Here is a 16,827-nt window from a genome sequence, read left to right as displayed (position 1 = left end):
TGCTAGGCATGAAATAAGGGGAGGCATTTGTCTTGCTCCTAAGAGTGAGAAAGGCGGGCGCCTGGGTGGCTCAGTTAAGCATCTGACTCTTGGTTTCTGCTCAGGCCTTGATCTCACGGTTCAAGAGTTCAAGCCCTGCATCAGGCTCTGTGCTGACAGTGCGGAGCCTGCGTGGGATTCTCTCTCTCCCTCTCTCTCTGCCCCTCCCCCCCCACTCTCTGTCTGTCCCAAAATAAATAAATAAAATTAAAATATTTTTTAAAAAAGAGAGAAGGAAGATGAGAAAATGAGGGAAAAGTTGATCTACAAAAACAGAAGTTTCTAGGGTCAGCCACATCTGTGTAACACGCTAGGTGGATGCTGTTATTCCCATTTTACAGATGAGCAACTGAGGCACAGCGTAGGTAAGTAACTTGCCCAAAGTCACACAACTAGTGAGTGTTGGAAGTGGGCTTCAAGTCCAGACGATTTGACTCAGGAGATCTTTACTGCTTCTGGTAACTTCCAGAATGCTTTGTGTGACTGGTTTTGGATGTGGAAAGAGGAGGCGAGTTTCATGCCGAGGATCATGGGGGGCCGGGCAGGCAAAGGAAGCAGAGTAACTACAGGAGTCTGGAGGTGTAAGTTGCCCAGATTTTCAGGAATCTTCCGAACGGAAATGAGAGGCTGAGGCAATCCCATGCAACTCTCATGAAGGCTCAGCGATCTGGTTATACTTAATAAATAATGATGATGATGATAATACAGGTGCCTCTACTTTTCAAAAGTTCACTTACAGGGATGCCTGGTTGGCTCAGTCGGTTAAGCATCCGACTTCAGCTCAGGTCATGATCTCACAGTTTGTGAGTTCATGCCCCGCATCAGGATCTGTGCTGACCGCTCAGAGCCTGGAGCCTGCTTAGGATTCTGCGCCTCCCTCTCTCTCTCTGCCCCTCCCCCGTTCGTGCCCTGTTTCTGTCTCTCAAAAATAAACGTTGAAAATTTTTTTAAAACTTAAAGTTCACCTACATTAGAACCTATTTTCACTAGCCCAGAGAAATCTGAAGAGGATTTTAATTTTTATATAACAAAGTGAAAAGCGACAACAGCGTTCACTGCTAATTTTGCAGCGAGAGGTCCAGAGGCAGCGCGCGCCCCCCAGCGCCTTCCGCGAGAACCACACCCAGCATCTCCGGCCCAAGCACCGGGGCTCCGAGCGGTGTCTGTGAGCATCTGGGCTGTTTCTCCATCTAGTGTGTCCATCCGTTAGCCAGATGTGTCCTACGATATGAGGAAAGCCTCAGAGAGGTGATGTGGGGGGACTGGGAACGCTCAACATTTTTTCCATTTAAATTAATGGTAATTGCTTCTTCGCTCTTTGCCATTTCGGCTCATGACACGTTTCACAGGAACGCTCTGCTTTGGGGTAGCAGAAAACCTACACTACAGTCCGCATTCACTGGGCTCCTGTCGTATGCTGGGCACTTTATATTTAATCTCTCTTCAAGTCCACACAACGCCCCTATGAGGTAGGGACAACTGTGACTCCACTTTCCAGAAAAGGAAACTGAGACTGGCAGTGACACCCGCCTCCCAACCCCGGTGTCCCACCCTGACCTGTGTGCCCACAGACCCCCGGGCCCCATCTTGCCCCAGGTGTCCACGCGTGGACTCGGCGGGGTAGCCAGGCCCTCCCAGGGGCGGCTGGCTGGCCGTATACCTAACACGAGAGCCTGCTGAGCCTGCGTCCTCTCCCGCTCTCCCTGGAGCGCCTGCCGGGCCTTTTCCTCCAGGGCCCGGAGCTCCAGCCGGTGCGCCTGGTGCTGGACCTGCAGGCTGTGGCTGGCTTCCTTCTTCAGGCGCTCCTCTGCGGCCTGCGGGGGGGAAAGTGGGAGAAAGTGGGAATGGAGGGGAGACCTGTCCCCTCTGCCAAGTTCTGCCTCTGCACCAGGGCCCACAGAGCACTCACCACTGTTGGGTGGAGGCCTTATCAGGCTACAGAGGACATTCCCCAACCCATCTGGGATGACAGTGACAGCTGGGCCCCAGCAGCCATTTTGTGCCATGTGAACCTGACCCCAAACCACAGCTGATTAGACCAGAGTGGACACCTGTTCTAACCGGAGCCAGTCATTGGGAATTTTGTGTTAGGAGGCCAGGGAGAGAGCGAGCAAGAAACAGACAGACAGACACTGACTGGTTGGTTCGTTTTAACACACTCGGGAGGAGTGAGGTGACCATCTCACTCGCACCTGCCCCAGGACCAGAGAGGTGCAGAGAGCTGTGTGCGAGGACAGCCAAAGGCTGAGTGCAGAGCAGAGCAGCAGTGACAGAAGGAGGGGCCCGTATAGCTTCTTCAGTCTCTGGTCTAGTCTGGTCCTCGGAACTGGCTGGGTCTCTGCCTTTAGGTTCACTTATTCTTTTATTACTCACTTCATTTATAATTATTTCATTCATTCAGTCATTCTTTTACTCAACATTCATTTTTTGAAACTCTCTTATATATCAAACACCCAAAGTGGGTTCTATGAGCAGCTGTGTAAACTTTAATAGAAATCTCTCCACAGCAAAGCTAGCTCAAGGTGGTTTCTGGGGTAGGAACCATGAATGGTCCCTGAAATGTCCATGTGGGAATCCCTGGAATATGTTACCGGAATCTCTGGAATAATCCCTGTGAATATGTTACTTTACATGTAAAAGGAGTGTGCAGGTGTGATTTAGTTAAGGATCCTGAAATGGGAGATTATCCCGAATTATCTGGGAGGGTCCAATGTGGTCCTAAAGGTCCTTACCAGAGGGAGGCGGGAGAGCCAGTGAGAGGAGAGGTGCTAAGAGGAAGCAGAGGGGGAGGGGAGGGGAAGAGGAGTTGGGAGGGTGATGGGGGAGAGGGGAAGGGAGGCGGGTATGGGAAGATGTTCCATGCTAGGCTGCTGGCTTTGATGATGCAGGAAGGGGCCGGGAGCCAAGGAAAGCAGACAGCCTCTAGAAGCCTCAAGAGGCAGGAAAACAGATCCTCCCTGAGAGCTTTCAGAAGGAGCACATTCCTGCCAACACCCTGACCTCCAGAACTGTCAGGTAATAAATCTTTGATGTGTTCAGCCACCAATGTGTTACAGCAGCGATAGGAAATGTATTAAGTTTCTGTTTTTTATTTTTTGTTTGTTTGTTTGTTTACAACAGAGAATTCCAGTTAAGACACAGCCCACCTTTTAGATGAGGAAATTGAGGCTGGGGGAGATGGACTGGTTTTCGAAAGCCACACAGGAAAGATGTGGCAAATATCGCCTCCCTCCCCCTTTTTAAGAGCCAGCTGCAGGGACTGACCTGACTGCAGACAGGTAAAGTTGGGGGCAGGATCGCAACCTTGGGCGGCAGCGGTCCTGGGCCCAATGAGAAATGGGGTTTCAGCAAAGGCAGGAGGCTCCTGCTGGGGAGCACTGAGCCCTACCACCTCCCACCTCCCACCCCCCCCAGGCAGCTAGCTGAATGCAGCGGGGCCTCCAGATGCTTACTTGTGCCTTTGGCTTCCTAGAAACGGGACCGGTTTTACTCCTCCCATGGGAAACTCAAACGGTGCTGAGTTTATTTAATAAGAAAGAAGAGTCTCCTGCTTTTCAGACTCTGATATTTCCTCCTCCTGCACTTGCTGCAAGGCTCAGAGAACTCCAACTGGTGGCATTTTTATCCCAAGGGAAATGGGAACCGAGAAGTATGAGCTAAGGCTTGCCCAAGACAGTGCCAAAGTCTCTCAGTCTGTGACCCAGGCCCTCGGTGCCTGGGGGCAGTAGCCCTTAGCAGTGAGGACTAAGCAAAGTTTAGCACCCAGGGTTTTTATCAAAACTGGACCCTCATCCCTGGTGAGTTGCTCCAGTAAACCTATGGGAAGTTTGCTCTGCTTTTGCTGTGGTCGGTTTAGAGCCACCCCAAAGGCCCATTTTCACCCTGTCTCTCTACAAAGGTTCTGACACCAATTACAATGTATGTGGGTGGTGGGGGGTGTGGGTTCCCTACCCCAACAAGCAATGATCGAAGCCCAAGTGTCCCACAATTCAACTCAGTCCTGACACTATCTACCCGGAGACAGCAGCATGTCCCACGGGGTGAGAGCTCAGTCCCACAAGACCGCCCTCCTTTCAGGTAACTATTGCAAGACTAGGTTGTTACCTGTGCTTCTGACCAACTAGCTATAAGTCAGAGGTTCCCATGACCCCCTCCCTGAATTCGATTAACTTGTTAAAGTGGCTCACAGAACTCAGGAAACCCATTTACTTACTAGATTATCGATTTATTGCAAAGGATATTAAAGGATATGAATCAACAGCCAGATGAAGAGATATGCAGGAAGAGGTCTGGGACGGTCCCAAGCACAGGAGCTTTTGTTCCCAGGGAACTGGGGTGTGTCACCTTTTTGGTACTTGGATGTGTTCACCCACCTGCAAGCTCTCTGAGCCCCCCTCCTTTTGGGTTTCTAAGAGGGTTCATCACATAGACATGATTAATTAAATCATTGGCCATTTGATTGATTGGATCTCCAGCCTCTCCCCAGAGGTCAGGGGTGGGACTGAAAGTTCCAACCCTCCAATCCTAAGGTTGGTTCCCCTGGCCACCAGCTCCCCAACCCTCAGGTGGGGTCCAGAAGCCACCTCCTTAACATAACAAAAGACACCTTAGCTGCTCTCATCACTTAGGAAGTTCCAAGAGTTTTAGGAGCTCTGTGTCAGAAATGAGACTAAGACTAAATAATATTTCTTGTTATAAATCACAATATCATTCTTTCCGTGCCCCATCCTGGGTAAAGTCTCCTTTCCCTGTGCTCCCCAAATACCTTGGGCAACTGCCTCATAGCTCCAACTCACTGAATTGCAGCAGCCTGTTTGAGTGGTTGCCTTTCCCCCTAGAGGTGAGCTCCATAAAGACAGGAGTGTGTTATCATCTTGGAATCTCTGGAGCTCAGCACCGTGGTAGTTTGCGGTCACTGCTCAATAAGTAACTGCAGAATCATGAGTGAGCGGTGACAGGGGATCTTCAAAAACTTGAGCTCTGCTATAGACAGGATGTTTATACCTCCCATCCCCCAAATTCATATGTTGAAACCTGATCCCCAAAATGATGGTATTAGGGGTGGAGCTTCTGGGGGTGATTAGGTCAACGATGGTGAAGCCCTCATAAATCACTGCACCTGTAAAGGACGTCCTAAAAAGCTCCCTGCTCCTACTCCCATGTGAGGTGACAGCAAGACAGGTGTCTGTGAACTAGAAAGTGAGCTCTCAATAGACACTAAACCAGTAGGTGCTTGGTCTTGCACTTCCAGCCTCCAGAACTGTGGGAAATAAATTTCTGTTGTTTACAAGCCACTCAGTCCATGGTATTCCGTTACAGCAGCCTGAATGGACAAAGACAAGCTCTTAGCCACATATGGTTCTAAGTACTTGACATGTATTATCTCTTTTGATGCTCTCAATGGTCCTATTAGCTATTATTTGATAAATGAGCAAACTGAGGCACAAAGAAGCTGAGTGACTGCCTGAGCCCACACTTCATAAGTGGTAGACCCAGGATTTGAACGCATGCATCCCACCCTTCATCACTATCCTGTCCCAGGAATGACTATGTATCTGCTATTTCATTCTTTTTTTTTAATGTTTATTTATTTTTGAGACAGAGAAAGAGGGAGAGAACATGCAAGTGGGGGAGGGGCAGAGAGAGTGGGGGGGGTGCAGAGGATCCAAAGCAAGCTCTGTGCTGACAGCCCGATGCGGGGCTTGAACTCACAAACTGCAAGATCATGAGCTGAAGTCTGACAATCAACTGAGCCACCCAGGCGCCCCTCTATCTGCTATTTCTAATTAGAACTGGAACTTGATTTCCTTGGTGTCATTTTGGAATCATCATATTTGAGCCAGCAACAAGGACCCCGTGAGCCTGCAGGGTCTCCAGGGACTGGAGCTAAGAACTGCAGGATATCCCCCTCTCCTGAGGCCAGACCTCACATGTTCCTTCTTCCAATCAACCAAAGCCCCTGGAACTTCTCCTCCCCACCGGTGGGTCATGCCTCCCAGCTTCCTCTGCCTGAAATCAAGGGTCAAGGTCTGCGCACTGAATGGGTAAAGTTCAGGAAAACACAAAGGCCAGAATTACCCACCACTAACAATCTAGGATCTCATCAACCTGAGCTCTTGTAAAAGAAGAAAGAGAACTCACATTTTTTGAACACCTACCAAGTGCCAAGTAGTCCACATGCATTGTTTCATTTTTCTTTTTTTGTTAAAGCTTATTTTGTATTTTTATCAGGGCAATGAATACACATAGTATAAAGGGCTAAATAGTATTAAAAGTAAGGAAAACCAGCACCTTGGAACCCTCCTTTTCCTCTCCGCCCTCTGTTCTCTGGAGGCCACCAAGGACAACTCTTCTCATTGCTTCTTCTGGGATTTACCACCATCACCAGGCTAGAATCTCCATTCTGCTTCATCTTAGTTGTTTTAGACATTAGGAATTATCTTCCCATTAGGGTAGATGAGGATTTCAGGTCTCATACACTCTCCCCCTTCCATTCCTCATATTTCATTAAATTACTTTTTCATTATAGTGACATAAATTCAATACCTTTATTATTATGAGTAAATACAGTTCATTCCCAAGTGAAATAAACTATTATGATTAAAGCCTACCTGCACAACTTTTTCTTTTTCCTTGTATTAAAATAACTTGCTTAGCTTTCTTTGCTAAGCTTAAAAAATGTTGCTTAGCTTTCTTTGAATATTTGGCTAAAACTTCCTATAACATCTGAAAGCTTTGTAAAATGTGTGTGTGTGTGTGTGTGTGTGTGTGTGTGTGTGGTGTGTGTTGGGGGGCTCTTGGTGTCTCAATTGGCTGAGCATCCGACTCTTGATTTCAGCTCAGGTCATGGTCTTGCGGTTCATGAGAGGAACCCCGTGTCAGGCTCTGCGCTGACAGCATGGAGCCTTCTTGGGACTCTCTCTCTCTCTCTCTCTCTCTCTCTGCCCTTCCCTGCCTCACATTCTCTCAAAATAAATAATAAACATGAAAAAAATTCCAAAAACCCACGTGTGTGTGTGTGTAAACACTGCCAATACGACTTTCCACATGGCCAAGTTGATCAGAGAATCCGTCAGTTCTATTTTCCCCCAGAGCCCTTCTCCCGGGACCTCCGTCCTCTTGCTCCAGCCCACACTGGGTTGTGGCTCAGCCAGCAGCATAGCTGAGCTCCTCCCTTTTCCTTCTCCTACACTGGATTCCTCTATCCTAGATCTCTCTTATTCCCTCGTCCTTGGTTTGCTCCCTTTTTTTTTGTAGGCCACTCTTCAAGGAACTTCCTAAGAAAAAGTACGTGGAAGGTATACCAGTCTGGGTCCAACAGGAGACAGAAACCACACGGTATTTTAAGTTGGAGAAGCTCAATATAAAGAACTATTGCGCTATGACAGGGGAGTAACTCTAGAGATGCAAAGAGAACTCCAGGTGTCCTGAGGCTGAGAGAGAGCACCCAAGACAAGGATAACTTGGACGGCGGGAGTCCTTCCCCAGTTTGGGTCCAGACCTTGTTGGAGAAGGCATGCTGGCAGCTCACTGGGGGAGAAGATCACTGGGCTGCCCAGGCCAGAGTTGGTCAAGCAGGAACAACCCTCCATGGCACAGATGAGCCACAGTTGGTGATGCTCAGAGGACATGGGGGCACCATGAAGGCATGAGGGCCAGAGCAGACAGTATTTTTCTCAGGAGGCTGGCACAGAACGATCTCTGGGCTGTAGGCAACAGTGGACATTGGCAGGATCCCAGGGAGAGTCAGGGTGTGTACGCGTGAGGGCTGGAGTGTGTTGTGTCCACAAGGGGAGGCCACAGGAAGGTAGTCACTGGCCACGGTTGTGGGGTCACTGCGAGGTCACAGGGGCAGAGTAACACCTGATGTCCTCACACGGCCACATCACTGTTCAACTGTGCAAATGAAGCCAGAAACAAAGCAAAAACACAGCTGCAAGAACCAGGAAGAGAAGCCTCTTTCCTCCTACAAGGTGCCTCCAGCGCCCTCTACTGACAAAGCTTAACATTGAGCCCTCTGCAAAGGAGCAATGCTTCAAGAATCTGGTCATAATTTCAGGACAAGCACTGAAGAATGAACTGGGAGCAGAGAGGCAATAAATTGATAACAGAAGGTAAATTTCCTAATACTTCATATCCCAGTAAATATTTGTAATCAACTCTCACACTTATGAATAGTTTTAATTAAATTTCTCAAAATCGCCCGTTGGCTTCTGGCTTCTTGTGTTGGCTGTGGAGATATCTGATGACGTTCTGATTCGAGTACTTTGTGCCTGGTATCGCTTTTCCGCATCAGAAGCTTTGGAATTGCTTCTGTTTCCCTGGTGTCCTGAAATTTCAAGAAGAACCTCGGTAGGGGTCCTTCTCATGTAGGTCTAAGGATTTCATTGTGTCTTTGAAAATGCTCTCCCCTCCATTATCTCTTTCTGGAGCTCCCATTTGTCAGATATCAGGGTCCCAGCTGACGTCTAGTCTCTCCATTTCTTGTTCCTTCTCCTCCATCATCCATTTCATGTTCTTTCTATCTTTGCTTTCCAGAAAGTTTCTTCATTTTTTACATTTCAAATCGTTTCTGGATTTTTAGAAATTCTGACAGTATATATATAATATAAAGAGCTCTTCCTTACTCTAATTGCCCCTCCTTTACAAATAGCATGTTGTTCTTGTTCACTCGTTCTTGTTCTTGTTCACAGATGCAAAATCATCTTTTAATTCTGAGGAGATCAATCCTCAGAAGCTTTTTTTCCTCTTTTTCTTCTGACTGCATTAACCATTTCTTCTGCATCTTTTCTTTTTTAAAAAACTTTTTTTATTTAATGTTTTTACTTATTTTTGGGACAGAGAGGGACAGAGCATGAGCAGGGGAGGGGCACAGAGTGGGGGAGACACAGAATCTGAAGCGGGTTCCAGGCTCTGAGCTGTCAGCACAGAGCCCGACGCGGGGCTCGAACTCACAGACTGTGAGATCATGACCTGAGCTGAAGTCAGAGGCTTAACTGACTGAGCCACCCAGGTGCCCCTCTGCATCTTTTCTTTCTCCCTCCATAATCTTGGATTCCACTTCCATGTTAGTGGCTTCCATAAAAAGTTTAGCTGTCCTTTCACATTTAAGATGGAGCACTGAAGGCTACTTGGAAGAGGGTCCCATTGGGTGGTGGGCACCCTCTGGAGGTTGACCAGATGGCCAACCAGCAATTTTACCAGAAGCCCACAAATGTGAGAATCTACAGGTCTTTTCTCCAGGATGGTTTAGTTTCTCCAGAGAAGGTTCTCCAGTCTCCTACTTAGGGGGTCTAAGTTCTAGTTACTTGCCTCCTGGAGCTGAGCAGCAGAATGCACTTCTGGGGACAGGACAGAGGTGGCAGCAGTCTATCTAATGGCTCAGTATACAGATTCTCACCTACACCTGTTCTCAGACCCAAGCCTCACCCTAGCCTCTGTGACTGGTATTTCCTAATTCAGAGTCTCTCTGGCTTAGTTTATCCAGGCGTTTCCTTTGGCTCAGGTCATGAACTCATGGTTGGTGGGTTTGGGGCCCGTGTTGGGCTCTGCACTGTCAGGGCACAGCCTCCTTGGGATTCTTTCTGTCCACCCCTCCACGACCCATCCTTTCTCTCTGTCTCTCAAAATAAATAAATAAACTTAAAAAAAACCACTTGAGACTTTAATTCAGTGAGACACTTTACTAAGCAACCATTGTGAAGTAGGTGAAGAATCAGTGATGAACAAATACAGATGGCTCCTGCCTCAAGGAGCTTCACTTAGTAGATCTGATCATATAAAAAAGTCATTCGTTAGTGCATGCAGACTGCCATGACCAAGGAAGACCAAGGTGACATAGTAGGAGACTCAGCTCCTGAGAGAGCAGGAGGTAGGAGATCGATGAAAAGTGCTCCTGCTGGATTACACATTGTCGTGGGCCTGACCACCTCATCCCAACTTTCCAAGCTGTCCTCTCTGTTTTTACCTCTGGGCCAAGCCTGCCTCTCCCAGCATGCATCACACACGACATTGCCCAAGTCATAAAGAAAGTAGTTCTCATGTTATCAAGATCACATGAGAATAAGGAGAAGCAGCACAAGAAGCACAACAGAACCCATGTGTGAATCCTTCCTTGGCTGCTTACTAGTCGTGTGACCCTAAGTAAGTTAATAAATCTCTCTGAACCTTTTTCTTCATCTGAAAAAAGGGGCCATGATAACAGTGACCTTGTAGGATTCATGTGGGGATTGGAGATAATGTACAAAAGGAAAGGCACCCCATGTAGTGCATAGCAGGTGCTTGCATAGCGAGCGCTCAGTAAATAGTGGATTTCATAACTATCACCCTTACCTTGAGTTCTTGATTTTTGGCCTTCTCAAGCAGGCGCAAGGCTCGCTGGTGGGAGGCCTCGAGCTGGGCTTTCATGGCCTGGTTCTGCTGAACGGTCTCCTGGAGCTCGTGCTGCAGCTTCTCCCTTTCGTGGTCGGAGAGTTGCTTGAGCTCCTGCAGGTCCTCCCGGTAGCTGCTGGCGCACTGCTCCAGAGCCTGCTGCATCTGGGAGACCTGCCCGACAGGGCATCCTGCCCTCAGGCTAGCTCCCCTCCCTCCCCCTTCCTGGGATACTTTTAAAAAAATAAGTGTTCCGAGCATCTCAAACCAGCTGAGCCTCCTTTATCTGTGGGAACTCTGAGGAGGGCACCTGTAACCTTGAAACACCTGGGGATGGCCAGTCTCCGCGGGGCTTCCTGGCTAGAGTCACAGATGCCAGGTGAGAGGGGCAGGGGGGTTGGGATGTAAACTATCCAAGAGAAACCAAAGAGGGGACCGCTGAAGTCTTCTCTGACAATCCCATTTAGTATTACACCCCCCCTCCCGCCCACCACCAGATAGCCTCTCAATCCTTCTTATCGTGTTCTGCTTTTCCTTTTTCCTGAAACCCTATCATCCTCTAATACACCATGAGCTTTACTTAATTCGTATGTCTAGTATTTACAGTCTGTACCCACTTCCTCTACTGTAATATAAACGCTGTAATGCAGGACTTTTGTTTAACTTGTTCACTGATGTATCCCAAGCATCTAGAAGGGTTCCTGGCTCATGGCAGGTACTCATGAGCCACAGGATGTGTTGAATGAATGAATAAATGAATGAATGAATGAAGCCAAGAATCCCACCTTGCCCTGACCCGGAATGCCCTCCCCATGAATCAGTCCTTGCATGTATTTCCAAGGCTGTCTGTAGGGATGAGAAGGAGGCTGGGTCTCCCTCAGAGTGAGGGCACACCCCCCCCCCCCCCCCATGGCTGTCCTACCTGGGCTTGCAATCTGGCCTTCTGGCTTTGCCACTCCTCCTGCAGACGCTGGATGTCGGGTGCCTTCTCCTCCAGCAAAGAGCTCAGTGGAGGTTGCAGGCCATCTCCTTCCTTGAGGGGCACTTTGATCCTTTGAAGAGAGAGAGGCTCAAATCACACAAAGTCCTGGGTGGAGAATGACGTGACCACCTCGGGCTGGGAGAGGGGACCTGCCACGGCAGTGAGTGGGGTGAGAAACATTTTCCTTGGCTTTAAAAAGTAACCTGACACACAATTCTAAGTGTTATCACAATTCTCAGTTATGAGTTACTTATGGGGCCCTTGGGAGCTCCAAAAAAGAGGTCTCTATGGCCTAATTTCACAACTCTTCCTGAAGATGAAAAAAAAAGAAATAATAATGTTTTACTTGAATACAGCACTTTACACTTTTCAAAGCATGCTCATACCATTTATTGACGGTCCCAGGAATACATAGGAGGATTGCAAAGAGGCCTTTACATATACAGGACGAACAAGAAGATGCTGGGTTAGAGCTGCAGGAGTTTCTTGTTCCAGGACAGATGTTCAAGGAGGTCTTTGGAGCAGACCTTCCTTTACTTAATGCTGAACTTTTAAACCAGCAGAGAAATTCAAATATAACTGACAGTGAACTGGGATTTTAAGTATTTATCCTGTGTAGCAGTGTGAAAGAATGCCATGCCGTGGGCATCTCTGCAGAGATTGCTAGGATGTAGGTGGAGTTTTCTCCTTCCAGCAAGGACATTAGGCCAGAGGACCAGAGGTTAAGAGGGGAGGGCCCTTATCTGGGAAGAAAGGCATTGAGAAGGGGGAACTCTGGCTTGGCAGAGGCAGGGAGGCCCAGCAACATGGGCACAAGCTGGGGGGTAAAGGGATAGATAGTCAGCAGGGACCCCCGAAAGGGAAGACAGGAAGCCAAGACCAGCACAGCAATGTGGTTCAGAGCATGAACTGGAACCAGATTCCCCAGAGTCAAATTTAGTCCTACTGTGGACCAGTTATGTGATGTTGGGTGAGGCCTTTAAACTATCTGGGCCTAAATTTCCTCATCTGTAATGTGGGGTTAGTGATGGTAACATTCACATGAAATGTTGTAAGGATTAATAGAGTAAATATCTTTTAAAAACTTAAAACCATGTCAGACACATAGTAAGAATTATATAAAGAATTAACCAAACACTTAGCAAAGAGAGGTTTCTTTCTCTGCATTCTGTTTCTTTTAGGTAATCCTTTAAGCTTTTGAGGAAAACTACCTTGAAGGAGAAACAAACAGAAGCCTCCTGGGTCTGAGCTCTGGGTATGAAACAAACCAAGGATTAGGAGACCGTCAGAAGGGGATCAGCAGAGAAGAGGCCTCCAGCAAGAGTGAGAAGCCACGTGACCACGTTGGATATGTGGACCAGGTTAGCTCACCTTGACGACTCCTGAGGAGGACACTGGACTTCCTCCCAGGGCTCAGCTATTATTTTTGAAATGATTTATTAAAACTTTTTTTTTACATTTATTGATTTTTGAGAGACAGAGCACAAGTGGGGGAGGGGCAGAGAGAGAGGGAGACACAGAATCTGAAGCAGGGGAGGGGCAGAGAGAGAGAGGGAGACACAGAATCTGAAACAAGCTCCAGGCTCCAAGCTGTCAGCACAGAGCCCAACGTGGGGCTCGAACCCACAAACTGCGAGATCATGACCTGAGCCGAAGTCGGACGCTCTACCGACTGAGCCACCCAGGTGCCCTGAAATGACTTATCGAGATAAAATTTACATATAGTGAAACTCACAGATCTTAAGTCTACAATTCAATGAGTTTTGACAAGTATATACAACCATAAAACCAACATTCCAATCCAAATATCGGACACTTTCATTACTCCAAAGCTCCCCCTGCACCCTCTTCTTGCCAATGTCCACTCACAGGTAGCCAGTGTTTTGACTTCCATCACTACAGAATACGTTTTCCTAATCTTCAGCATCACACACATGGAATCATATGGTATGCGTTCTTCTGTCTGGTTCTTCTCCTCAACACGGTGTCTCCAGGATTCACCCACATTGTTGAGCCTATCAGTGGGGCACACTTGCGTGGATGAGTGGTGTTTCATTATGTGAATATGCCGCAATTTGTTCACCCATCTTCCTACTGATAGACATGTTGAGTCGTTTACATTTCCAGGCTACTGTGAATAAGGCTGCTAGAGATATTCCTGTACAAGTATTTTCGTGGATCTGTGTTTCCATTCCGTTTGCTTCAAGACCTAGGATGGGAATTGCTGGTAGACGTACGACTAACTTTTTACAAAACCATCGAATGGTTTTCTGGGGTGGCTGCGCCATGTTATGCTCCCACCAGCAACGTACGAGAGCTTCAGTTGCTCTACATCGTTGCCGATGTTCTGGGTCTTCGGTCCTTTTCATTTTAGTCTTTCTGGTGGGTGTGAAACGGTATCTCACTGTAACTTTAAGTTGCATTTCCCTGATGACTCTGATGTGAAATACATAGTCATGTGCTTATGGAACTTTTTTTTGGACGTGTCTGTTTCTTGTAATTAAAAAAAAATTTTTTTTAATGTTTGTTTATTTTTGGGACAATGCAAGAGACAGAGTGCCAGTGGCCAAAGGGCAGAGGGAGACACAGAATCTGAAGCAGGCTCCAGGCTCTGAGCTGTCAGCACAGAACCTGACTCGGGGCTTGAACTCATGAACCATGAGATCATGACCTGAGCCAAAGTTGGATGCTTAACCAACTGAGCCACTCAGGTGTCCCTGTTTCTTGTAATTTTTTAATGGAAGTGTCTGTTCAAGCATTTTATCCACTTACAAATATATTTATCTTTGCTATTATTGATTTATAGGAAGTCATTATATACTCTGGATACAGACTGGATAACTTCTCTGAGCTTGTATATTTATTTTCTTAACAGTACTTTTCTAGTGAGCAGAAATTTTAATTTTGATGAAGACCAATTCATCAATTTTTTCTTGGATGATTAGTGTTTTCATGTCCTAAAAAATAATTGCCTATTTCAAATTCAATGATAATTTAAAAAGGACACATCTTTATTTGGGGGGATACGGCTAATGAAGGGAAGTTCTTCAACCTGAAAAAGATAATCTATGATAAACTACAGCAAACATACTTAATGGTGAAATGTTGAACACTTTCCTCCTAAGATTGGAAACAAGGCAAAAATTCTGCTCTCACTACTTGACATTGTCCTGGCCAGTCCTATAAAGTAAGAAAAAGAGCTACAGGTGAGAAAAAGAAGAGTAAAAATGTCTTTATTTACAGACAGAATGATAGTGATTGAAATACTCCATGTTGTTAAGATGTTAGTCTACTCTAAAGTGAACTACTGAGTTATTTTTTTATTTTTTAAATTTTTTCTTCCTTTAAATTTTTTTTTTTTAACATTTATTTATTTTTGAGACAGAGAGAGACAGAGCATGAACGGGGGAGGGTCAGAGAGAGGGAGACACAGAATCCGAAACAGGCTCCAGGCTCTGAGCTGTCAGCACAGAGCCCGACGCGGGGCTCGAACTTGCGGACTGCGAGATCATGACCTGAGCTGAAGTCGGCCGCTTAACCGACTGAGCCACCCAGGTGCCCCAATTTTTTCTTCCTTTAATGTTTATTCATTTTTTGAGAGGAGAGAGAGAGAGAGAGAGAGAGAGAGAGAGAGAGAGAAAGCACACAAATGGGGGAAGGACAGAGAGAAGAGGGAGACACAGAATCCGAAGCAGATTCCAGGCTCTCAGCTGACACAGAGCCTGATGCGCAGCTTGAACCTACAAACCGCAAGATCATGACCTGAGCCGGAGTTGGGTGCTTAACCCACTGAGCTACCCAGGTGCCCCTGTACTATAGATTTAGTTCAGTCCAGAATACAATCCTAACAGCCTTATTTGTAGAAATAAATAGGCTATTTTGACTACTGATGAGGAATGGTGAAGGACCTAGAAAAAGAAAAAAGAATCTTAAAGAGCAAAGTTGGAAGAGGCAGGCTACACTGATTCCAAGACATTAGGAAGCTAAAATAATACAGACTGTATGGTATCAATGCACAGATAGACAAATAGATCAATGAAAAATAACGCAGTGTTGGAAACAGACGCATGCAAAGAGGTTAGATTCATTTTTGCTAAAAGTGCTGAGGCAATTTGGGGCACCTGGGTGGCTCAGTAGATCGGGCATCCAGCTCTTGATTTCGCTCAGTCATGATCTCACAGTCCGTGGGATCAAGCCCTGAGTCGGGCTCTGTGCTGCCCGTGCAGCACCTGCTTGGGATTCTCTCTCTCCTTCTCTCTCTGCCCATCCCCCATGCATGCACGCACACACACTCCCTCTCTCTCTCAAAATAAATAAATCAACTTAAAAAAAAAGTGCTGAGGCAATTCAGTGGGGATAGGAAAAATTTTTTCAACAAATGGTGTTGGAACTGGACAAACATATGAAAATAATAAACTTTGACCCTTCCTTCACAAAAATTAACTCTAAATATACAATATAAAACTATAAAGCATAATCAGAACATCTGTGCAATTTGGGGTAGGCAGCGATATTTTTTAGGACATGAATCTCCAATTACGACTGGATTTTTCCCTTTAGTTCTCTCACTATTTGCTTCATTATTTTTGAAGCTGTGTTTTAAGGTCAAACACATTTAGGATTGTTATGTCTTCCTGATGAATTGACCCCTTTAGCATTAGGACATACCTTTCAGCCCTGACAACATTCCTTGTTCCGAAACCTACTTTGATACGAATGTAGCCACGTTAGCTTCCTTCTGCTGTTTGCATGGTATAGTTCATTTTTTTCCCTTCAGACCTCTCTGTGCCTCTATCAGTTTGCAAGGGCTGTGATAACAAAATACCACAGGATGGGCGGCTTAAAAACAGAAATTTATTTTCTCACAATCCTGGAGGCCAGAAGTCCAAGATCAAGGTGCCGTATTTGGTTTTCCCGAGGCTTCCCTTCTCGCTGGGTTCTTATGTGGTGGTTCCTCCGTCTCTGTTGTGTGTGTGCTGGTCTGTTCTCATAAGGACACCAGTCATGTCGGAGTAGGAAGGCCCTTACAACCCTATTGTAACTTAATTACCTCTTGAAAGGCCCTGGCTCTAAATATGTCACATTCTAAAGTCCGTGGGGTTAGAGCCTCAACATAGAAGTTTTGCGGGGGATACAATTTTGCTCGTGAGTGTCTTCATGTGTATTTAAATGTCTGTCTTGTAGACAGTGCATAGCAACATCTTGCCTTGTTTTCCTGACAATCTCTTTCTTTTAGATGCTATGTTTGGTTCATGTACATTGTAATTATTCAAATGGTTGGGCTTAAATCTATGTCTTGCCATTTGCTTTCTATTTGCCCAATCTTTTTTTTTTTTTTTTTTAACTGTTTTTCTTCTCTTCTTCCTTTCTGTCTTCCTACCTGGCAAATATTTTTCAGTATTCCATTTTAGTTCTTTTATTGAATTGTTTTAGTT

The 16,827-nt window shown here is 46.4% G+C and overlaps 1 protein-coding gene across 1 annotated transcript in view; it reads right to left on the bottom strand.

The window, feature by feature from the left end:
- FAM184B (family with sequence similarity 184 member B) overlaps positions 1-16,827 on the bottom strand; it is a 151,549-nt gene that overhangs the window by 13,260 nt on the left and 121,462 nt on the right. The window contains exons 9-11 of the mRNA XM_042984874.1: positions 11,333-11,462; positions 10,372-10,584; positions 1,700-1,853 (exon numbers count right to left, since the gene is read on the bottom strand). Coding sequence (XP_042840808.1) covers positions 1,700-1,853; positions 10,372-10,584; positions 11,333-11,462 — 497 coding nt within the window. The remainder of the gene's footprint in view (positions 1-1,699; positions 1,854-10,371; positions 10,585-11,332; positions 11,463-16,827) is intronic.

This window comes from Panthera tigris, chromosome B1 (assembly GCF_018350195.1).
Source record: "Panthera tigris isolate Pti1 chromosome B1, P.tigris_Pti1_mat1.1, whole genome shotgun sequence".
NCBI lineage: Eukaryota > Metazoa > Chordata > Mammalia > Carnivora > Felidae > Panthera > Panthera tigris.
This window is presented reverse-complemented; position numbering and strand designations above follow the sequence as displayed.